The sequence below is a fragment of the Oncorhynchus nerka genome, linkage group LG9a (assembly GCF_034236695.1).
Source record: "Oncorhynchus nerka isolate Pitt River linkage group LG9a, Oner_Uvic_2.0, whole genome shotgun sequence".
NCBI lineage: Eukaryota > Metazoa > Chordata > Actinopteri > Salmoniformes > Salmonidae > Oncorhynchus > Oncorhynchus nerka.
The window spans coordinates 17,446,191-17,471,037 of record NC_088404.1 but is presented as its reverse complement, the minus strand read 5'-3'; the positions used below and the strand labels follow the sequence as shown (position 1 = coordinate 17,471,037).

General features: G+C 43.8%; 1 protein-coding gene across 2 annotated transcripts in view; it reads left to right on the top strand.

Annotated features, from left to right (window-relative positions):
* The window catches only part of asz1 (ankyrin repeat, SAM and basic leucine zipper domain containing 1), a 36,688-nt gene extending 12,858 nt beyond the window's left edge, over positions 1-23,830 (top strand). For both annotated transcript variants that reach the window (XM_029668883.1, XM_029668884.2), the window contains 9 exons: positions 10,004-10,115; positions 10,515-10,649; positions 12,149-12,273; positions 12,944-13,016; positions 13,501-13,557; positions 13,785-13,897; positions 20,799-20,904; positions 21,165-21,278; positions 23,423-23,830. In XM_029668883.1, coding sequence (XP_029524743.1) covers positions 10,004-10,115; positions 10,515-10,649; positions 12,149-12,273; positions 12,944-13,016; positions 13,501-13,557; positions 13,785-13,897; positions 20,799-20,904; positions 21,165-21,278; positions 23,423-23,575 — 988 coding nt within the window. In that variant the 3' untranslated portion in view covers positions 23,576-23,830. The remainder of the gene's footprint in view (positions 1-10,003; positions 10,116-10,514; positions 10,650-12,148; positions 12,274-12,943; positions 13,017-13,500; positions 13,558-13,784; positions 13,898-20,798; positions 20,905-21,164; positions 21,279-23,422) is intronic.
* The last annotated feature ends 1,017 nt before the right edge of the window (positions 23,831-24,847 follow it).

Below are 24,847 nucleotides of genomic sequence, written 5' to 3'. Positions count from 1 at the left end.
CTCAGGTCTCTCTATTGGAATTTTTACCCTTATTAGGGTGACTAAATCAATGGAGGCCAGATACAGTGCATTCGGAAAGTATTCAGACCCCTTGAATCTTTCCACATTTGTTACATTACAGCCTTTATTCTAAAATTGATAAATTAATTTGTTTCCTCAACCTACACACAATTCCCTATAATTACAAAGCGAAAACCGGTTATTAGAAATTTTTGCAAATTTATAAAAAAAATACATATTTACACAAGTATTCAGACCCTTTACTCAGTACTTTGTTGAAGCACCTTTAGCAGCGATTACAGCTTCGAGTCTTCTTGGGTATGACGCTACAAGCTTGGCACACCTGTATTTGGGAAGTTTCTCCCATTCTTCTCTGCAGAACCTCAAGATCTATCAGGTTGGATGGGGAGTGTCGCTGCACAGCTATTTAAAATCAAATGTTATTTGTCACATCCGCCGAATACAACAGACCTTATAGTGAAATGCTTAATTACAAGCCCTTAACTGTTAGCAGTTGATGTTACTCTTCAATAACACAGACCCCAAAGCTTGATGTTACTCCTCAATAACACACACCCCAAAGCAGATCAGGTCGAGGAAAATGGGTTTATTCTTATTCAAAGAGGACAAATCATGCAGGGCGGTAGATGGTAGATATTAATGCTCCCCTGTCCTCAGTGATTCTCTCCCCAGAAAATAAATAACAGGATGTCATTTATAACTCCCCACCCTAGCCTGTGGCTGACCAATTATAAGTCCTTGCATTACAACTGGGCCAATGGCCAAATAAAAAGTATCCTCTAAACTCAGACAAATTAAAACATAGCACATGTAGCTTTGAGTTCAGGACTGACATTCCTAACCGATTCTAAACAGATGTTGAACTGAAAAACAACTATTTCCATTGATCGTTAATTTTCGTTCTCTCATCCTCTGCGTTGTGTATTTATCTTCGACATATCCCCCCCACCCTAGACCATTTAAAAAAACATATATACTTGCAATGTATATTTCGAAAACAATAGAAAACATGGAAAAATTAAATCATTCACATTAAACACCTTGCATTTCTATAAAACACAAAGGGAATATTTTACTTGCTGTTACAATAAGAAATATATTTCGAACAAAGTTATAGAAAATAAGTATTAACAGGTGTAATGATGATGTCCCTTACGATTCCTACCACATCCTGTATTAGGAGGAAACTCTCACAAACACTATTATCAAGACAATAATATGAAATTGTCCTATTGGCAAGGTAATCATTCACCAAGTCTTTTAAGTGATCATCTCTTCCACACTGGTATCAGTCCCTCATAGATAACTATTATAAATGATGTTCTGACGATAGTGAGGAATTCTTCCATTCTAATTTTTCTTCCGTTCTACTAGTTGATAAAGACTTCTCTAATGAACACTTCATTGGTGATCTTGTATCGTTTAAGGTACAGTCCTTGGGTCAAGGGATATTGCTTAAGTTTCAGACGGTAGATTCTCATAGCCTATAACAAAAGAAACAAAAAAGTGAAAGTAACATATCCTGGTTTCAAGAGAAATTAGTATTTCACATAGATTTCCCTAAATAAGCAACTCAAATTTTATTTGTCACATACACACGGTTAGCAGATGTTAATGCGAGTGTAGCGAAATGCTTGTGCTTCTAGTTCCGACAATGCAGTAATAACCAATGAGTAATCTAACCTATCAATTCCACAACTACTATACACACAAGTGTAAAGGGATAAAGAATATGTACATAAAGATATATGAATGAGTGATGGTAGAGAATGGCATAGGCAAGATGCAGTAGATGGTATCGAGTACAGTATATACATATGAGATGAGTAATGTAGGGTATGTAAACAAAATGGCATAGTTTAAAGTGGCTAGTGATACCTGTATTACATAAAGATGCAGTAGATATAGAGTACAGTGTATATACATATACATATGAGATGAGTAATGTAGGGTATGGAAACATTATATTAAGTGGCATTGTTTAAAGTGGCTAGTGATACCTTTTTTTTCATCCATTTCCATCCATTTCCATTATTAAAGTGGCTGGAGTTGAGTCAGTATGTTGGCAGCATCCACTCAATGTTAGTGGTGGCTGTTTAACAGTCTGATGGCCTTGAGATAGAAGCTGTTTTTCAGTCTGTCGGTCCCTGCTTTGATGCACCTGTACTGACCTCACCTTCTGGATGATAGCGGGGTGAACAGGCAGTGGCTCGGGTGGTTGTTGTCCTTGATGATCTTTATGGCTTTGCTGTGACATCGGGTGGTGTAGGTGTCCTGGAGGGCAGGTAGTTTGCCCCCGGTGATGCGTTGTGCAGACCTCACTACCCTCTGGAGAGCCTTACGGTTGAGGGCGGAGCAGTTGCCGTACCATGCGGCGATACTCTTGATTGTGCATCTGTAGAAGTTTGTGAGTGCTTTTGGTGACAAGCCGAATTTCTTCAGCCTCCTGAGGTTGAAGAGGCGCCTTCTTCACGATGCTGTCTGTGTGGGTGGACCAATTCAGTTTGTCCGTGATGTGTGCCCCAAAGAACTTAACTTACTACCCTCTCCACTACTGTCCTGTCGCTGTGGGTAGGGGGGTGCTCCCTCTGCTGTTTCCTGAAGTCCACAATCATCTCCTTTGTTTTGTTGACGTTGAGTGTGAGGTTATTTTCCTGACACCACACTCCGAGGGCCCTCACCTCCACCTGGGGGCGGCCCGTCAGGAAGTCCAGTACCCAGTTGCACAGGGTGGGATCGAGACCCAGGGTCTCGAGCTTGATGACAAGTTTGGAGGGTACTATGGTGTTGAATGCTGAGCTGTAGTCGATGAACAGCATTCTCACATAGGTATTCCTCTTGTCCAGATGGGTTAGGGCAGTGTGGTTGCGATTGCGTCGTCTGTGGACCTATTGGGGTGGTAAGCAAATTGCAGTGGGTCTAGGCCTAGGGTGTCAGGTAGGGTGGCGGTGATATGGTCCTTGACTAGTCTCTCAAAGCACTTCATGATGACAGAAGTGAGTGCTACGGGCGGTAGTCGTTTAGCTCAGTTACCTTAGCTTTCTTGGGAACAGGAACAATGGTGGCCCTCTTGAAGCATGTGGGAACAGCTGACTGGGATAAGGATTGATTGATTGAATATGTCTGTAAACGCACCAGCCAGCTGGTCTGCGCATGCTCTGAGGACGTGGCTGGGGATGCCGTCTGGGCCTGCAGCCTTGCGAGGGTTAAATGTTTTAGTGAGTCGGCTGCAGTGAAGGAGAGTCCGCCGGTTTTGGTAGCAGGCTGTGTCAGTGGCACTGTATTGTCCTCAAAGCGAGCAAAAAAGTTATTTAGTCTGTCTGGGAGCAAGACACCCTGGTCCGCTACGGGGCTGGTTTTCTTTTTTAATCCGTGATTGACTGTAGACCCTGCCACATACCTCTTGTGTCTTAGCCGTTGAATTGCGACTCATGTCCCGATTTTCATGAAAAAGTTGGACATTTCACCTAGATATCCCTAATATGATGACTGCGGTGTACAACATGGAAGCTTATCAGGTTCTGATCATCTTACTATGCTTCTTCACCCGAGATTGGCCCCCGATTGCTAATCAATCAGTTCTTTATTCTCCAGGCTCTGCTTTGTCATCAAAATGGAAAACCTTACAATGAGTAACATCGTGATTTTCCCTAGACTTTTATTGCTGACCTCCATTATGACAAAAAATGTATAAGGACTTTCCTATTTTGGCCCTAATGTGTCTGTTACATAAAAATCTAAAAAAGTTTTACCATCACCCACTGTCCTGGTACTATGTTATGTCCCCCCCTCGGGACTTATCCCCCACAAAAATAGAACTGTTTGGCCATAATGGCCATCGTCATGTTTGGAGGAAAAAGGGGGAGTCTTGCAAGCTGAAGAACACCATCTCAACCGTGAAGCACGGGGGTGGCAGCATCATGTTGTGGGGGGCTTTGCTGCAGGAGGGACTGGTGCACTTCACAAAATAGATTGCATCATGAGGCAATGTGGATATATTGAAGCAACATCTCAAGACATCAGTCAGGAAGTTAAAGCTTGGTCGCAAATGGATCTTCCAAATGGACAATGACCCCGAGCATACTTTCAAAGTTGTGGCAAAATGGCTTAAGGACAACAAAGTCAAGGTATTGGAGTGGCCATCACAAAGCCCTGACCTCAATCCTATAGAACATTTTGTGAGCAGAACTGAAAAAGCATGTGCGAGCAAGGAAGCCTACAAACCTGACTCTGGCCAAAATTCACCCAACTTATTGTGGGAAGCTTGTGGAAGGCCACCCAAAACGTTTGACTTAAGTTAAACAATTTAAAGGCAATGCTAACAAATACTAATTGAGTATGTGTAAACTTCTGACCCACTGGGAATGTGATGAAAGAAATAAAAGCTGAAATAAATCATTTTCTCTACTACTATTCTGACATTTCACATTCTTAAAATAAAGTGGTGATCCTAACTGACCTAAGACAGGGAATTACTAGGATAAAATGTCAGGAATTGTGAAAGACTGAGTTTAAATGTATTTGGCTAAGGTGTATGTAAACTTTCAAATTCAACTGTATATGTTTTGCATAAGATATGGGCAATACAGTGACTTCAGCATCCGTATCTACTGAAAAATCTACTGCAAAGTTGTTAACCATCATGTTCACATATTCCATCTGATGTCATATGTACATCAGCTGAGATGGAACATAAGAGGGGGTCTATAAGTTTCCCTCCACAGCATCCAGCAAACTCTGCTGCTGAGCCGGAGAGAGCTTCTTAAGTTTCTGCATCAGCTTTGCGTTGTTGGGGCTGTCTTCATTCCATTTCCCCTTAGTCCCTGCTTCTCCTGACCATTCCTCATAAGAACACATTTTATTTTCCGACATTCTCGTTGCCAGTGACCAGATATCCTGCAATAATGACATACACCAGGTTTCTCATCTGCTGAACGAATAATGTTGGTTTCACTTGGAACCTGCGTATCTCTGATACCCACGTCTCGTGGATGCTTCAAAGTATTTGACCATTCATCCAACTGTTTTGGAGATGCTGATTTATGTGTGATTACTGTCACTGGAGGTTTGTCTTTACTACCTTTTACAGCCTATGTTCGTTCTGGTTGGCCTAAGACATTGTTCATCACTGCTGTCAGAATCTGTTGACTCAATTCCAGGCAATGCTGACCAGATTCTTGAAACCCGATCATCCTTGCGCAACTCAGTGTGAGGGTAGATTGAGGGAACAAAGGGTCCACTTGTTGGAGCCAAGTCTGTTTTTTACAACCCTCTCCTGTAATTGTTGAAGCTCTTCTCAAGATTTTTATGTTCACCAAGAGCTTTCAAACTATTCTTATCTCTCTGCAATGTCCTGTCATGATTCTCCAGAAATAATTTCTCATCCTGTTTTCTTACTTCGGCTAGAACAGTTAAAGACCATCTTTTTTTTAGTCAACGAGTTAGACATCCTCTATTTTTCCCCAAGCTTTTTGTATGCCAGACAGATTCCATCTTTGTCAACAATGACGGAATATTTCTTTCTCTTGCATACACTTCTCTACTTTGAAATTGTTATTCATATCACTAGACAGTGAATGTAAAATATTTTTCATGGTGGGTGATAACCGTCAATCTGGATAATAACACAAAACAAATCTTAAGACTAGAGAAATTTATTGACAAATATTACGAAAACAAGCAACACCCAAACATGACGGAGAGTAAGACATGGGAACAGATTTCAAAATGAAAACGTGATTCTTCTACAGACACAGACGATTTAATATTTTCACCACCGGGGATGGTAAAGGTCGAAACGGATCTGTTAAAATCGATAAATGACAAACTGGGTATACTTGAATTAGTCAGTAACGATATAAGAGTTGAAGGCAAGTCTCGAGATGAGTGATGAAAAAGCTGCAACATTGGAGAAGGAAACAAACAAGCTAAAAGTGACAGTCAATAAGATTGAAACCGAAGTGAATGAAAACCGTTCTGAGAGAAGCCTTACTTGAAATACAGACTAGATCCATGAGCGAGAATCTGGTACTTACAGGTAACCAAGAGAAAGGAGAAGTTCCTGAATCTGTAGTTAGAGTTCAGATTCCACGAGAAGCTATCAACTAAATGTAACTCGAACGTGTACACCTATTCGGACAAAGAGGGCAGAGGTATAAACACCCAATCATTGGCAAATTTGCTTCATTTAAATATAAAATAATGGTTAAAAGCCTGGGTAAAAGACTTGCTGGGACCAAAATTGGCATGAATGATCAGTTCCCGAAGGAAATTGCAGAACGGCGTAGAGTTCTGTATCCAATTTTCAAGGAAAATAGATGAAAAGGGAAACGAGTAGGTCTCGTTGTCGATAAACTATATATTGATAACCAGTTGTTTAGAGACACAAAGACTACTCCATGGCTATTTTAAAAAGTATTACATTCTTATAGATGAGGAAAACAGTAACACAATTCTATCCCGGTTATGGATTGTAATAATACAATAAAAAATATAGCTTTTCTATATATCTTCAAATGGAACTAATTGGAACACAAAAGCACGAATTCAACATGGTGAAGATAAAAACTCAGTAAACAGAAGGCACAGTATATGTGGATGGATGGTGTGTTTTTTTTTATGTTTGGGAAAGTGTGGCGTTGAGTGAGAAAGGAAATGGTTGCATACCAATGTATTGCTGTGAGCCGGGGTATGAGAGGGCTTTCAATGTTGTTCAGATGATGGATATACTTTTTATAATGAATTGTCTCATTTATTGTCCTATCATGGTGGAACAGTGTTTTTTAAAATTATACATTTAATTTATTTATTTTCCTATAATGGGGAACTACATTTAAAAAATAAATTGTATATCTTATTTGTGTCTGATCCTATATTGATGGAACGGTCCACAACCCTATACCCTAGACACCCACCTGAATGACCCAGATACTAAGAAGAAGTCCCGAACTGTTTTATGGGCCTGCTGTAAGCGGTATGTATGCAGTCAAAACGCGGTTAGAGACCTAGAGCAGCACTGCCCCCTCAAGATTCTGAGCCTGCTTGGCAGGGTTGGACCTGCAAAGCCAAAGGGAGAGCATACTATACAAGGAAATTCTCAAAGCTGCTATTGAGAACCTTATAACAACCTTGTACCTAGCCGGTGGGGATTCCGGTGGGGTGCCCCCACCCAGGCAGAGGCAGTACTGGCAACACTAGCTGCAGTAACCCATGTGGAGGGGGTCACACTCGGACATTCAGAGAGGGGGTATATTATTGTGGCACAAAATCAAAAGTCTGACTGCATGGAGATGCTTGGGAATATGGTCAATACAGGGGACCGTGTTGTGGATGTTTTCAGCGAAAATGTGTACATTTGACCTGCATCATCTAGGATGTGGCAATGGTTAATAAAATCTCTCCATTTCTGCCCATTTTTTTTTCCTGCACGGTCTTGCAGGCCTTCTCATACAGCTGCAACTTTATATTAATTTGTAAATCAAGACCATTCTTGAGAATGTAGCCTATGGTTGTGTGCGGGGAAATGGTTGAGTGTGCGTGCGTGCGTATCCCACAACTGTTGAGAAGGAGTAAAAAATGTTAGGGACAATATAGGATGATTCACAATAATTGTTTGCTAATATAATAATTGCTTGCAATAATGTCCATCTGGTAATGCCTCGACTGGTGAGAGGTAAAATCCTTTGCATAAATTTCCTAAATTACTACAAACATTAACTAATTATGGAAATGAAGAAACAGGATTTTTTAAAATATGTATATATTATTATATATACACTGCTCAAAAAAATAAAGGGAACACTTAACCAGCACTACTGGAACTACTGAACAACGCGCAAATGTAAACTCAGATTTTTTTATATAAATATGAACTTTACTGAACAAAACATACATGTATTGTGTAACATGAAGTCCTATGTGTGTTATCTGATGAAGATCATCAAAGGTTTAGTGATTAATTTTATCTCTATTTCTGCTTTTTGTGACTCCTCTCTTTGGCTGGAAAAATGGCTGTGTTTTTCTTTGACTTGGCTCTGACCTAATATAATTGTTTGGTGTGCTTTCGTCGTAAAGCCTTTTTGAAATCGGACACTGTGGCTGGATTTTCAAAGTGTATCTTTAAAATGGTGTAAAATACTTGTATGTTTGAGGAATTTTAATTATGGGATTTCTGTTTTGAATTTGGCGCCCTGCAGTTTCACTGGCTGTTGACGAGGTGGGACGCCCATGTACCCTAGAGAGGTTAAGGAGCGGGACACTAATCCGGATGCTTATAAGAAGTCCCGCTATGCCCTCAGACGAACCAACAAAACAGGGAAAGCGTCAATATAGGATTAAGATAGCGCCGGTGTAGTAGGATTCAGACGCTCGTCGGATGTGGCAGGGCTTGAAAACTACGGACTACAAAAGGAAAACCAGCCACGAGCTGCCCAGTGACACGAGCCTACCAGATGAGCTAAATTCATTTTATGCTCGCTTAGAGACAAGCAACACTTAAACATGCATGAGAGCACCAGCTATTATGGACGACTGTGTGATAATGCTCTCGGTAGCTGATGTGAGCAAGACCTTCAAACAGGTCAACATTCACAAAGCTGCGGGGCCAGACGGATTGCCAGGTCGTGTTCAGCGCAGACCAACTGGCAAGTGTCTTCGCTGACATTTTTCAACCTCTCCCTGACCGAGTCTGTAATACCTACATGTTTCAAGCAGACCACCATAGTCCCTATGCCCAAGGAAGCGAAGGTAACCTGCCTAAATTATTATTGCCCCGTAGCACTCATGTCAGTAGCCATGAAGTGCTTTGAAAGGCTATCAACCGCATCATCCTGGATACTCTAGACCCACTCCATTTCGCGTACCGCCCCAACAGATCCACATATGACGCAATCTCAATGCCCTTTCCCACCTGGACAAAAGGAACACCTATGTGAGAATTCTGTTCATTGACTACAGCTCAGCGTTCAATACCATATTTCCCACAAAGCTCATCACTAAGCTAAAGACCCTGGGACAACACCTCCCTCTGTATCTGGATCCTGGACTTCCTGACAGGCCTCCCTCAGGTAATAAGTGTAGGCAACAACACATCTGCCACGCTGATCCTCAACACTGGGGTCCCACAGGGGTGCGTGTTTAGTCCCCTCCTGTACTCCCTGTTCACCCACAAGATTGTGAGCAAGACAAAGAAGCCAATCGTGAACTACAGGGAAAGGCGGGCCAAACAGGCCTCCATTACCATCGACGGGGCTGTAGTGGAGCGGGTCGAGAGTTTCAAGTTCCTTGGTGTCCACATCACCAACAAACTATCATGATCCAAACTCACCAAGACAGTCGTGAAGAGGGCACGACAACACCTTTTCCCGCACGGGAGACTGAAAAGATTTGTCATGGGTCTCCAGATCCTGAAAAAAAAAAAAAGTTCTACAGCTGAACCGTTGAGAGCATCCGGACCGGTTGCATCACCGCCTGGTATGGCAATGCTCGGCATTTGACCACAAGGCGCTACAGAGGGTAGTGCTTACGGCCCAGTACATCACTGGGGCCATCCAGGACCTATATACTAGGCAGTGTCAGAGGAAAGCCCAAAATATTGTCAATGGCTCCATTCACCCAAGTCTCAGACTTGTTCTCTCTGCTACCGCACGGCAAGCGGTACCGGAGCACCAAGTCTAGGACCAAAAGGCTCATTAACAGCTTCTACGCCCAAGCCATAAGACTGCTGAACAATTAATCAAATGGCCACCCAGACTATTTACATTGATTCACCCCCCTCACCACCACCACACACACTTGTTTTTACACTGCTGCTACTCGCTGTTTGTTATCTATGCATAGTCACTTTACCCCTACCTACATAAACAAATGAAGTCGAGGAGTGTGAATACTTTCTGAAGGCAGTGAAATTTCATTACCGAAGTGCATTTTCACCCATTCTAGGTAGATGAGGTGGATACCCTATTCATTCTAGTCTAATTGCCAGGTCTCGTATGACATCCCTGATGCTGGCGTCCCGGGACGGCTACAGTCAGGTAATCAACCTGTTGTTGTCTCACGGGGCAGAGGTCAACTCCCAGGATGAAAATGGGTACACGGTAAGAATGCCTACCTGGTGTAATGCCTGTCTCACATAAGCGGACAATATTATTCATCAGCCTTCCCTACATCCCAATAATCTCTCCTTTCTCCAAAAGTGTGGACTTGTTCACTTCCCTTGGGACATCGTTTGAAAGCATTTACAAGCATTTTGCTACACCCGCAATAACATCTGCTAAATATGTGTACATGTTATTTGAAAGAAAATGACTGGGTTAGGAAATATGTTGGAAACTCCCTCCAGCCCATGCTAACTACAATCAAATTCTTTTACATTATCTTGATTGATTCTAACTGTGATTGATAGTAATGATTGGTGACACTGTGTGGTTATTAATAGTAATTAGGATGCCGCTAGACATTGATAGGTGATGACCTGCTGTGACCTTTGACCCCAGGCTCTGAGTGTGGCGGTGCAGTATGGAAGAGAAGAGGCCGTCCTCAAGCTGCTCCAGCTGGGGGCAGACAAGACCCTCAAGACCAAAGCAGAGAAGAGTGCTGCCGACTTGGCCAAGGTCTTCAAACGACCACAGGTAAACACAACCAGTAATTATATTATTTATACTGAACAAAAATATAAATGCAACAATTTTAACGATTTTACTTAGTTACAGTTCATATAAGGAAATAAGTCAATTGAAATAAATTAACTAGGCCCTAATCTACGGATTTCACATGACTGAGCAGGTGGCGCAGCCATGTGTGGGCCTGGGAGGGCATAGGCCCACCCACCTGGGAGCCAGGCCCAGCCAATCCCCCACAAAAAAATCTTTATTACAGACAGAAATACTCCTCAGTTTCATTAGCTGTCCGTATGGCTGGTCTCAGACCATCTCGCAGGTTGTGAGGCCGGTTGGACGTACTGGCAAATGAACATTCAATTCTCTGGCAACAGTTCTGGTCGATATTCCTGCAGTCAGCTTGCCAACGGCATTCTCCCTCTAAACTTGAGACATCTGTGCCATTGTGTGACAAAACTACACATATTAGAGTGGCCTTTTATTGTCCCCAGCACAAGGTGCACCTTTGTAATGATCATGCTGTTTAATCAGCTTCTTGATATGCCACACCTGTCAGGTGGATGGATTATCTTGACAAAGGAGAAATACTCACGAACAGGGATGTAAACAAATGTGGGCACAAAATTTGAGCGAAATAAGCTTTTTGTGCGTTTCTGGGATCTCTTATTTCAGCTCATGAAACATGGGGCCAACATGTTATGTCTATTTTAGTTCAGTATATATTATCAAGAGGCTGGAAAGAGTGCTTCTGACATAGCCACAGTGTTCAATTGACCACATGTAGAACCAACAGAACCTCACAGTCACAGCTTTGTTTCCCACATAGTTAGCCAAGTACATAACTCTGGCACCTAAATCTGGTGTTTAAACAACCACAGGTACAGTAAAACCAAACACTAACCACAGCCACAAATTTACCACACTATGAAATGGTAGTTTTGAGGTGGTAGAGTAGTGCCAATTTCCCCTTCTCTTGCAAACATATAAAATACATGGAGTGTACAAAACATTAGGAACACCTTCCTAATATTGAATTTCACCCCCTTTTGCCCTCAGAACAGCCTCAATTCGTCGGGGCTTGGACTACAAGGTGTCTAAAGCGTTCCACAGAGATGCTGGTCCGTGTTGACGCCAATGCTTCCCATAGTTGTGTGAAGTTGTCTGGATGTCCTTTGGGTGGCTGACCATTCTTGATGCACACAGGAAACTGTTGAGCATGAAAAACCCAGCAGCACTGCAGTTCTTGACACTCGAACCGGTGTACCTGGCACCTACTACCATACCTTGTTCAATGGCACTTCAATATTTTCTTTCCCATTCACCCTCTAAATGGTACACATACACAATCCTCGATGTCTCAAGGCTTAATAATCCTTTTAAAAATCTCTCCTCCCCTTCATCTACACCAGCGGAAATGGATTTAACAAGTGACATCAATAAGAGATCATAGCTTTCACCTGGTCAGTCTGCCATGGAAAGAGTTTTGTGTATCAGGTCTTCTTTCCTCGCAGATTGCCAGGATCCTGGCGTCCCCAGGCAATGCCCTCACCAACGGGCAGGTAACCTCCTCGAAGGAGGAGACCCTCTTCAAGTTCTTCAAGAGGGACGCCGATCTATCTGCTGACTCCAAGGAGCGGTGAGACCATGGCTAAATCTCAATTCGTCTTATTGCTATTCCTTATATCCTCTTCTCAACCGTAATGGAGGAGGTAAAAGGTCCCTCAGGAGTTCTTTTACCATTTGTTTTTAGGACAGAGGATGCGAGGAATCGAGGTAAGATGAATTGAGAAAAGGCCACAGATCAGTCAGTGGAGGCCAGCAGCCGTGATTGGTATTTGGGGCCCTCTAGTGGACGTAGAGTTAAGTGTCCCATGCCATGAGACCGGTTTTTAGATGTAAACAAACATCTAGGGACTAGCTGCTAAATCTGCACCATAATGCTTTAACATATTTAGTCTGTATTTGACTGTTGAAGATTCAATGTTTTAATTTGGATTGTTTAATCTGTCAATGTTTATCTGTTCTGAAATATTTTAGGCGGCCGACTTGGCAACGTGGGGTTGATGTAGTACGCTCTTAAACCTATTTATGTATTTATCTATTGCTTTTATTTAACCCGGGGAAGTTATTGAGAATGCATTACTTGTCTGAGAGCATGAGAAAACTGACTGATTTTACAAATAATGTTGAGTAGGTGATTTAAAGGTTGATTTGTTGATCAGAGATTCTGCACAGTTGGACTGCAATGTGGTCAATCTCAAACGCGCCCATTCACTTTCAAAATAACGACTTTGAACCTCTCCTAGTCTGGCCAAACTGTGTGATATCGAGCTGCTTCTGCACGGACTCAACCTGGAGTACCTCTCTGACATAATGCTAGTAAGTAGTGTACACACACACACACACACAGGAGTACCTCTGACATTGTTTGAGTACTGTACCTCATCCTCACTGTGATTGGACAGTTTTCAGATTTCCATACCTCCCTCATGCCATATCCCAGCATATGGTATTATCATATACCTGTCCAACCCTACTGCTGGCTTATTGATGTTGAGCAGGCAGGTGTAAAGACTGTGGTTCTGACTCTGGAGTGATTGGGTGAAAAACTATAGTGTATGAAGCTCAGTTTGGGGTGGTGGGGGTGGATTGATATTTTCATCATTAGATCGAATAGACATACCGGTAACAAGTAGCTACACAACACAAACACATACTGTAATCGGTTACCGGTATTTAAAAAAAAAAAACTTATCGGTAGCTACACAAATGCAGATTGTAAATGATTGTACAATATCTGTTCAGGGTTTAGGCTGGTTTGCAAGTTGTCAGATCGTCAAAGTAGTTTTTCTTCTCTCCGCAGGAAAATGACATCACTTGGAGCTACCTGGTAACCATGGAGAAGGATGACCTGGAGAAGGTATGAAAGACCTCTTTATGTCAGTCTGTCTGGCAGCAAGTTTCCAGGTTTTTCAGAAATCTATGGTTCCTGGAATCAGTAGAGAATTAGCATGGAAGGAATCCTCCAACTGGGAATGCTTCAACCAGGATTTCTGAAAAACCTGGGAACTTTGGGAACGTTTTGGGAATTTTGCAACCTGAGTTACCAGTATGTTGCCCAGTTATTAATGTTGCGTTCTTCCCCAGATTGGTATCTCTGACCCAGAGGACCAGCAGAAGGTTCTGAGTGCAGTGAAGGAGATGCATCTAGACCGGGTCGATCTGGACACTGTCAACCAGCTGGAGAACATAGACACCGGGTAACATTGAAGTACAATGAAAAAAAATATTATTTTGAGCAATTCCTTCCAGGTCAAATCGTCAAGCACAATAACATATTTTCTTGACACATTATATATGCAACACAAACACCTACAGACTTACATGACATACTGTACACAGTCCATCCTCCAGCACACCACTGGAAGTCATTCCTCATACTGACCTAAAGCATCCATCCCACTGTTATTCTCCCACTGCCTCACCTCCTATATCCTCTCCGAGCTTCTGAGAGCAGAGTCCTAATGGTTTATTAAATGGGGCCGTAATGATTTGTAAGGTGAGAGGAGATGGAATGAAATCCCCTCTTTCACCCCCCCACCCACCCCTTCTCTCTGTGACTGATGATAGGATAGCTCTCAGGCCAAGCGGTACTGTAGTGTCAGGGCCAGGGGTACAGGGGTACTTTTACTGAGCCTTTAAATCCCCCAGGAGTAAATCCTCTGATGATGGCCACACTGTAAACATTAAAGCACTAGATTACCACATCCCTTATGCTTTATGCTCATCCCAGGACCTAGTGGCCATGTTCTAGTTGGCCTGGGATGTTAGACGTTCATGTTCTAGTTGGCCTGGGATGTTAGATGTTCATGTTCTAGTTGGCCTGTGATGTTAGATGTTCATGTTCTAGTTGGCCTGGGATGTTAGATGTTCTAGTTGGCCTGGGATGTTAGATGTTCATGTTCTAGTTGGCCTGGGATGTTAGATGTTCTAGTTGGCCTGGGATGTTAGATGTTCTAGTTGGCCTGGGATGTTAGATGTTCATGTTCTAGTTGGCCTGGGATGTTAGATGTTCATGTTCTAGTTGACCTGGGATGTTAGATGTTCATGTTCTATTTGGCCTGGGATGTTAGATGTTCATGTTCTAGTTGGCCTGGGATGTTAGATGTTCTTGTTCTAGTTGGCCTGGGATGTTAGATGTTCTTGTTCTAGTTGGCCTGAGATGTTAGATGTTCTAGTTGGCCTGGGATGGTTAGACGTTCATGTTCTAGTTGACCTGGGATGTTAGATGTTCATGTTCTAGTTGGCCTGGGATGTTAGATGTTCATGTTCTAGTTGGCCTGGGATGTTAGATGTTCTAGTTGGCCTGGGATGTTAGATGTTCTCGTTGGCCTGGGATGTTAGATGTTCTCGTTAGCCTGGGATGTTAGATGTTCTCGTTGGCCTGGGATGTTAGATGTTCTCGTTGGCCTGGGATGTTAGATGTTCTCGTTGGCCTGGGATGTTAGATGTTCTCGTTGGCCTGGGATGTTAGATGTTCTCGTTGGCCTGGGATGTTAGATGTTCTCGTTGGCCTGGGATGTTAGATGTTCATGTTCTAGTTTGCCTGGGATGTTAGATGTTCATGTTCTAGTTTGCCTGGGATGTTATTTGGCCATGTTCTAGTTGGCCTGGGATGTTAGCTGTTCTCGTTGGCCTGGGATGTTAGATGTTCTCGTTGGCCTGGGATGTTAGATGTTCTCGTTGGCCTGGGATGTTAGATGTTCTCGTTGGCCTGGGATGTTAGATGTTCTCGTTGGCCTGGGATGTTAGATGTTCTCGTTGGCCTGGGATGTTAGATGTTCTCGTTGGCCTGGGATGTTAGATGTTCTCGTTGGCCTGGGATGTTAGATGTTCATGTTCTAGTTTGCCTGGGATGTTAGATGTTCATGTTCTAGTTTGCCTGGGATGTTAGATGTTCATGTTCTAGTTTGCCTGGGATGTTATTTGGCCATGTTCTAGTTGGCCTGGGATGTTAGATGTTCTAGTTGGCCTGGGATGTTAGATGTTCTAGTTCAAATCAAATCAAATTTTATTTGTCACATACACATGGTTAGCAGATGTTAATGCGAGTGTAGCGAAATGCTTGTGCTTCTAGTTCCGACAATGCAGTAATAACCAACAAGTAATCTAACTAACAATTCCAAAACTACTGTCTTATACACACAAGTGTAAGGGGATAAAGAATATGTACATAAAGATATATGAATGAGTGATGGTACAGAGCGGCATAGGCAAGATACAGTAGATGGTATCGAGTACAGTATATACATATGAGATGAGTATGTAAACAGAGTGGCATAGTTAAAGTGGCTAGTGATACATGTATTACATAAGGATGCAGTAGATGATATAGAGTACAGTATATACATATACATATGAGATGAATAATGTAGGGTATGTAAACATTCTATTAGGTAGCATTGTTTAAAGTGGCTAGTGATATATTTTACATAATTTCCCATCAATTCCCATTATTAAAGTGGCTGGAGTTGAGTCAGTGTGTTGGTAGCAGCCACTCAATGTTAGTGGTGGCTGTTTAACAGTCTGATGGCCTTGAGATAGAAGCTGTTTTTCAGTCTCTCGGTCCCAGCTTTGATGCACCTGTACTGACCTCGCCTTCTGGATGATAGCGGGGTGAACAGGCAGTGGCTCGGGTGGTTGTTGTCCTTGATGATCTTTATGGCCTTCCTGTAACATCGGGTGGTGTAGGTGTCCTGGAGGGCAGGTAGTTTGCCCCCGGTGATGTGTTGTGCAGACCTCACTACCCTCTGGAGAGCCTTACGGTTGTGGGCGGAGCAGTTGCCGTACCAGGCGGTGATACAGCCCGCCAGGATGCTCTCGATTGTGCATCTGTAGAATTTTGTGAGTGCTTTTGGTGACAAGCCGAATTTCTTCAGCCTCCTGAGGTTGAAGAGGCGCTGCTGCGCCTTCTTCACGATGCTGTCTGTGTGGGTGGACCAATTCAGTTTGTCTGTGATGTGTATGCCGAGGAACTTAAAACTTGCTACCCTCTCCACTACTGTTCCATCGATGTGGATAGGGGGGTGTTTCCTCTGCTGTTTCCTGAAGTCCACAATCATCTCCTTAGTTTTGTTGACGTTGAGTGTGAGGTTATTTTCCTGACACCACACTCCGAGGGCCCTCACCTCCTCCCTGTAGGCCGTCTCGTCGTTGTTGGTAATCAAGCCTACCACTGTTGTGTCGTCCGCAAACTTGATGATTGAGTTGGAGGGTGCGTGGCCACGCAGTTGTGGGTGAACAGGGAGTACAGGAGAGGGCTCAGAACGCACCCTTGTGGGGCCTCAGTGTTGAGGATCAGCGGGGTGGATCGCCTGGGGGCGGCCCGTCAGGATGTCCAGTACCCAGTTGCACAGGGCAGGGTCGAGATCCAGGGTCTCGAGCTTGATGTTCTAGTTGGCCTGGGATGTTGGATGTTCTAGTTGGCCTGGGATGTTAGATGTTGTAGTTGACCTGGGATGTTAGATGTTCTAGGTGACCTGGGATGTTAGATGTTCTAGTTGGCCTGGGATGTTAGATGTTCTAGGTGACCTGGGATGTTAGATGTTCTAGGTGACCTGGGATGTTAGCTGTTCTCGTTGGCCTGGGATGTTAGATGTTCTCGTTGGCCTGGGATGTTAGATGTTCTCGTTGGCCTGGGATGTTAGATGTTCTCGTTGGCCTGGGATGTTAGATGTTCTCGTTGGCCTGGGATGTTAGATGTTCTCGTTGGCCTGGGATGTTAGATGTTCTCGTTGGCCTGGGATGTTAGATGTTCTCGTTGGCCTGGGATGTTAGATGTTCATGTTCTAGTTTGCCTGGGATGTTAGATGTTCATGTTCTAGTTTGCCTGGGATGTTAGATGTTCATGTTCATGTTCTAGTTTGCCTGGGATGTTATTTGGCCATGTTCTAGTTGGCCTGGGATGTTAGATGTTCTAGTTGGCCTGGGATGTTAGATGTTCTAGTTCAAATCAAATCAAATTTTATTTGTCACATACACATGGTTAGCAGATGTTAATGCGAGTGTAGCGAAATGCTTGTGCTTCTAGTTCCGACAATGCAGTAATAACCAACAAGTAATCTAACTAACAATTCCAAAACTACTGTCTTATACACACAAGTGTAAGGGGATAAAGAATATGTACATAAAGATATATGAATGAGTGATGGTACAGAGCGGCATAGGCAAGATACAGTAGATGGTATCGAGTACAGTATATACATATGAGATGAGTATGTAAACAGAGTGGCATAGTTAAAGTGGCTAGTGATACATGTATTACATAAGGATGCAGTAGATGATATAGAGTACAGTATATACATATACATATGAGATGAATAATGTAGGGTATGTAAACATTCTATTAGGTAGCATTGTTTAAAGTGGCTAGTGATATATTTTACATAATTTCCCATCAATTCCCATTATTAAAGTGGCTGGAGTTGAGTCAGTGTGTTGGTAGCAGCCACTCAATGTTAGTGGTGGCTGTTTAACAGTCTGATGGCCTTGAGATAGAAGCTGTTTTTCAGTCTCTCGGTCCCAGCTTTGATGCACCTGTACTGACCTCGCCTTCTGGATGATAGCGGGGTGAACAGGCAGTGGCTCGGGTGGTTGTTGTCCTTGATGATCTTTATGGCCTTCCTGTAACATCGGGTGGTGTAGGTGTCCTGGAGGGCAGGTAGTTTGCCCCCGGTGATGTGTTGTGCAGACCTCACTACCCTCTGGAGAGCCTTACGGTTGTGGGCGGAGCAGTTGCCGTACCAGGCGGTGATACAGCCCGCCAGGATGCTCTCGATTGTGCATCTGTAGAATTTTGTGAGTGCTTTTGGTGACAAGCCGAATTTCTTCAGCCTCCTGAGGTTGAAGAGGCGCTGCTGCGCCTTCTTCACGATGCTGTCTGTGTGGGTGGACCAATTCAGTTTGTCTGTGATGTGTATGCCGAGGAACTTAAAACTTGCTACCCTCTCCACTACTGTTCCATCGATGTGGATAGGGGGGTGTTTCCTCTGCTGTTTCCTGAAGTCCACAATCATCTCCTTAGTTTTGTTGACGTTGAGTGTGAGGTTATTTTCCTGACACCACACTCCGAGGGCCCTCACCTCCTCCCTGTAGGCCGTCTCGTCGTTGTTGGTAATCAAGCCTACCACTGTTGTGTCGTCCGCAAACTTGATGATTGAGTTGGAGGGGTGCGTGGCCACGCAGTTGTGGGTGAACAGGGAGTACAGGAGAGGGCTCAGAACGCACCCTTGTGGGGCCTCAGTGTTGAGGATCAGCGGGGTGGATCGCCTGGGGGCGGCCCGTCAGGATGTCCAGTACCCAGTTGCACAGGGCAGGGTCGAGATCCAGGGTCTCGAGCTTGATGTTCTAGTTGGCCTGGGATGTTGGATGTTCTAGTTGGCCTGGGATGTTAGATGTTGTAGTTGACCTGGGATGTTAGATGTTCTAGGTGACCTGGGATGTTAGATGTTCTAGTTGGCCTGGGATGTTAGATGTTCTAGGTGACCTGGGATGTTAGATGTTCTAGGTGACCTGGGATGTTGGATGTTGTAGTTGACCTGGGATGTTAGATGTTCTAGTTGACCTGGGATGTTAGATGTTCTAGTTGACCTGGGATGTTAAATGTTCTAGTTGACCTGGGATGTTAAATGTTCTAGTTGACCTGGGATGTTAGATGTTCTAGTTGACCTGGGATGTTAGATGTTCTAGTTGACCTGGGATGTTAGATGTTCTAGTTGACCTGGGATGTTAGATGTTCTAGTTGGCCTGGGATGTTAGATGTTGTAGTTGGCCTGGGATGTTAGATGTTGTAGTTGGCCTGGGATGTTGGATGTTGTAGTTGACCTGGGATGTTAGATGTTCTAGTTGACCTGGGATGTTAGATGGATTTTTACTTGTAGTACATCACTAATGGACTGACAGACAGAGATGGGTGGACGGGGGGGGGGGTCTTCACACTGGGGGACAACTGACACGGACGGGCGACTGGGCAGACACAGTTAAATCAACTGACCTCTACACAACAGACAAATGAACAGACATAAGACTGTGTGTGGCCAATGGCTAGGATTTCCTCTCATAACTCAAAACTAGATTAAAAACTTTTACATCCAAATTATTTGTACATCGTATTCATCGCGGCCCGATCTTTAAATATGTTTTGTTGCTGCGATTGTTCCACTGCCCTTTGTATGTTGTTGGATTGTTTCATCTTAGTGGTACGTATCCCTGCATGTGTAGCAGCCGTTTTGTGATGCTCACACTCTGTCAGTGGTCGTGTAAACAGTGTCAGTCAGACTGGAGTTACTATCTCCTTCCAGAGGCTTGTGACCAGGGACTACAGCTCTGTTAGTTTATCTAGCGCACCCAAGACTGATAGTACAGGATAGAGAGGAGCAGAGGAGAGGGGGAGATGTCTGTCTGTTATAGGTGACCTCTGTCTCTCCCTCCCTCCTGGTCTAGGTGAGACCTATAGGGGGTATAGGAGATGGGCAGGAATGCAGACTGACACGGGTTGTGCTGCTCACCCACTCACACTGACAGTCACACATAAACACACTTGGGTTGAGGTAGAAGGAGACTCATCAACTAGGCATGGTCACGGTTAATCGAATATCCGGATGTTTGGCCTATTTTAACAATGAAAAGGCTATGTCTAAATTAAATTATCCTTGTGACATTTCTACCTACAAGGATATACCATGACATTTGAAATTCTTAATTTAGTAAAACAAAAATCTTTTCAATGTAGTTTTTCTAACTGTGCATTGAGTTACTGCCCTCCAGGTTGCCCTGGCATCGGTATGCTGTTTACCCCTCTTTAAGTAGAAATTTAAGGCACTCTGCAAATGTATCAATGCAAAACACTCACCAGAAAGGCTATTTGTAACAGAATCAGTTCTATCATTGCCAAAATCTGACTTTTCCTTCGCTGTTGCTGACAAATTACAGAAGAAAAGCACCCTGTCCTCTGTTTACCTCTGCCATGTACATTTCAGCATTCTAATTGGTCAAGAGTTGACTATAAAAATTGTATAATTTAAAATGACCATCCCTGTCATCAACACTGATAGTGGGAAGTATTGTGAAAAGTTGTCGAATGGTGTATGTGTGTCCTTATAGAAGTGAGGAGCTGTATAACTTCCTGATCAGTCTGCGGCAGCAATGCTGCTACTTGACAGAGACGGTACAGGATGTCATCAGCCGCTTCCCCCGCCGAGCTTCTGAGGTGTGTGTGTCATTCCGTGTCCCTCTCTGATAATCTAATGGACTGGCGACTGATCCATCAATGCTGTTGTCTGACTGAAAGCAGACAGTATGGTTGTATAACCTACTAAAGCAAATTCCCTTTCAGCCCTGAAAGGAGGGTGCCCCCACTCATGTTTGTGGTTAGATTAAGTGAGTGCGTTTTCAGTCAGACACTATAGTACTGATGGATTTATCTAGAGCGAACCTGTTTCTAGCTCCCCTAACTTTCTCTGTCCTCAGCTGGTGTTGTCCCTGGACCCTAAGAAGGAGGCCCAGGCCATCTGTAATGAGCTGGTGGCCCAGACTGGAGACCTGCAGAAAGAGGTCGCCTGCCTCAAGAACCTGCTGCACAAGGTACATCTCACACCTTTTTCTCTGACTGCTGTGTACGTGTCACTGTCACCCAAGAGCCCCCGCCACTATGTTTCTGCTCTCCTCAGTGGGCCACTCTGACAGAACGAATTGGGGAACGGTCTGTTTCCTTCGTCTGGTCCCCCACACCCTTTCACTGCCCTAACCATCTCTCTGTCTGGTCCTCCACACCCTTTCACTGCCCTAACCATCTCTCTTTGTCTGGTCCTCCACACCCTTTCACTGCCCTAACCATCTCTCTGTCTGGTCCTCCACACCCTTTCACTGCCCTAACCATCTCTCTTTCTCTGGTCCTCCACACCCTTTCACTGTCCTAACCATCTCTCTTTGTCTGGTCCTCCACACCCTTTCACTGCCCTAACCATCTCTCTGTCTGGTCCTCCACACCCTTTCACTGCCCTAACCATCTCTCTTTGTCTGGTCCTCCACACCCTTTCACTGCCCTAACCATCTCTCTGTCTGGTCCTCCACACCCTTTCACTGCCCTAACCATCTCTCGGTCTGGTTCTCCACACCCTTTCACTGCCCTAACCATCTCTCTGTCTGGTCCTCCACACCCTTTCACTGCCCTAACCATCTCTCTTTGTCTGGTCCTCCACACCCTTTCACTGCCCTAACCATCTCTCTGTCTGGTCCTCCACACCCTTTCACTGCCCTAACCATCTCTCGTTGTCTGGTCCTCCACACCCTTTCACTGCCCTAACCATCTCTCTTTGTCTGGTCCTCCACACCCTTTCACTGCCCTAACCATCTCTCTTTGTCTGGTCCTCCACACCCTTTCACTGCCCTAACCATCTCTCTTTGTCTGGTCCTCCACACCCTTTCACTGCCCTAACCATCTCTCTTTGTCTGGTCCTCCACACCCTTTCACTGCCCTAACCATCTCTCTGTCTGGTCCTCCACACCCTTCCACTGCCCTAACCATCTCTCTGTCTGGTCCTCCACACCCTTTCACTGCCCGAACCATCTCTGTCTGGTCCTCCACACCCTTTCACTGCCCGAACCATCTCTTCCCAGGTCTGGTCCAAGCTTCCTGCAAACTTGGGTCAACTCCCCTTCTCATCCTCGCTATTGCTCATCCAGCGTTTACACACAGCGTGTGTGCGCGCTGTGTGTAGGATTCTGACAGGGCGAGTCCTCACAGCCTATAACTCAGAGACAGTGTGACAGTGTCCTGTCAGAGTGGAGATGGGGGGGTGGTGAGGAAGGAGGGGGGTAGCCCCGGACGCTGTCGGTGTCAGACAGGAATCCGACAACCAACAGAGGCCATTTGGAGACACTGGCTCAGTGCCCGGGGGGAGAGGCCCTTGCACCCGTTTATCTTATCTGTGGGGGCTCGTCTTGACACCCATCCCCCTACACAGAGCGCAGGTGCGCACACACACACAATCTATCTGCCCGGCCAGAAAGTTTGGAGATGGGAGGGGGGGAGCATGAATTGTTCCCTGGGTTGGACATTACTGTGTAGAATGGTAGATCTGTGCCATATGTACCCGTCAGGTGCAGCACTGTGCAGTGGTTCTCTTATTCAAACTCTAATTTGCATACTTAAGCAGATCACCTCACCCAGATCGGTTTCATTTTATTCCTAATAAATGATTGATAGGACACAACAGTCACATGACAAAACACTGCTCATGGCTACCATCTAGTGTCGAGAGGGAAGGTTCTTGTAGGGCAGGGGTGTCAAATATACAATCTGACGCTGTTCAATCCAAGGGGGGGAAACAAACTCAATATGACTAAAACCAAATGGAAACAGTGTAGTAACAATAATGGACTTATATTCATACAGTTTCTGGACTGTCCAGCTCACTGCTAATCACTGAAATTAAAGCTAGACAGTCAGGGAACATTAAAAAAAGAGAAGAAAAAACAATATTTTGAGGGCAAGGAAATATAATAAAATTCAATGTGGACCTTGTTGAAGACCGAACCCCTCCCCCCATGATAATCAGATTAACTTGGGAGTACTATTTTCAAAATGTCATACTTTAACACTTTCTTTTTTATACTAGTATGGGTATTTGGACACGTCCATGGTGTGTGCGCATCTCTAGTTTGTGTGTCCACCGTGCTCTTTCTCACCTCTTACCTTGTGACGTTCTGCTGCTCCTCTTCCTAAGATGGACCCAGCAGGAGATTTCTGCCCACTTCCTCAACCTGGTTCCCACGGCGACTGGAGGAGACGGGTCCTGAAGAGGCTTGCACTGAGCATGCTTGGCGCAGGCCTGCTGTTTGCCCTGTCCAGAGCAAAGAGTGCCAAGGTTTACCTTTAGACTGACAGCTCTTTTATTATCCAATTTACTCTTACTTTGGATAAATTGCCATAGGTTATCAATCAATAAGCTTAATTGTCTTAATTTACATTTCTGTTTGAGGAATTATGCCGAATGAGAATAACTCGAATGCAAAAAAGTTTGGTTTTTGATTGAGATTCCTTATATTTGTTATACTTTGTTCTTGTTTTTTTATTGAGTTCTTAATTGTTTTAAGCAATTTTCTGGGCTTTTGTAAAATAAAAACTATTTCTTTATCCAGCATTTTCTTTGCATTAAGTTGCTGCACAAGTTAGGACAATATTAGGGAAATCCATCCCCTACATATTACTCAATACTTTATGTAGTTGACTATATGACAAACTATTTAGGCTACTAAAAATCTAATTACATTTTTTTGGTCACATACACATATTTAGCAGATGTTATTGTGGGTGCAGCGAAATACTTGCATTCCTAGTTCCAACAGTGAAGTAATATCTAACAATACACATAAATATAAAAGTTAAAGAATGTAATTAAGAAATATATAAATATTAAGTCGAGCAATGTCCAGGGTATGTGTACAGTACCCGTCAAATTTGGACACACCAAATTTGGACACACCACATACTACTCATTCAAGAGTTTTTCTTTATTTTTACTATTTTCTGCATGGTAGAAGAAAAGTGAAGACATCAAAACTATGAAATAACACCTATGGAATCATGTAATAAGAAAAAAGGTGGTAAATCAAAATCGGCTCAAATAAAGTAACGATGGACTGTCGTTTCTCTTTGCTTAAGGCATGTAGGTCAGTCAATCCGGAACATTTCAAGAAAGTTTCTTCAAGTGCAGTCGCAAAAACCATCAAGCGCCGTGATGAAACTGGCTCTCATGAGGACCGCCACAGGAAAGGAAGACCCAGAGTTACCTCTGCTGCAGAGGATAAGTTCATTGGAGTTCCCAGCCTCAGAAATTACAGCCCAAATAAATGCTTCAGAGTTCAAGTAACGGACATCTCAACATCAACTGTTCAGAGACTGTGAATCAAGTCTTCATGGTCACTGATTGGCTCAAACGCATTAAGAAGGAAAGAAATTCCACAAATACTTTTTAACAAGGCACACCTGTTAATTGAAATGCATTACAGGTGACTACCTTATTAGCTGGTTGAGAGAATGCCAGCAAAGCTGTCAAGGCAACGGGAGGATGAATCTAAAACATCAAATATATTTTGTCTTCACTACTATTCTACAATGTAGAAAATAGTAAAAATAAAGAAAAACCCTT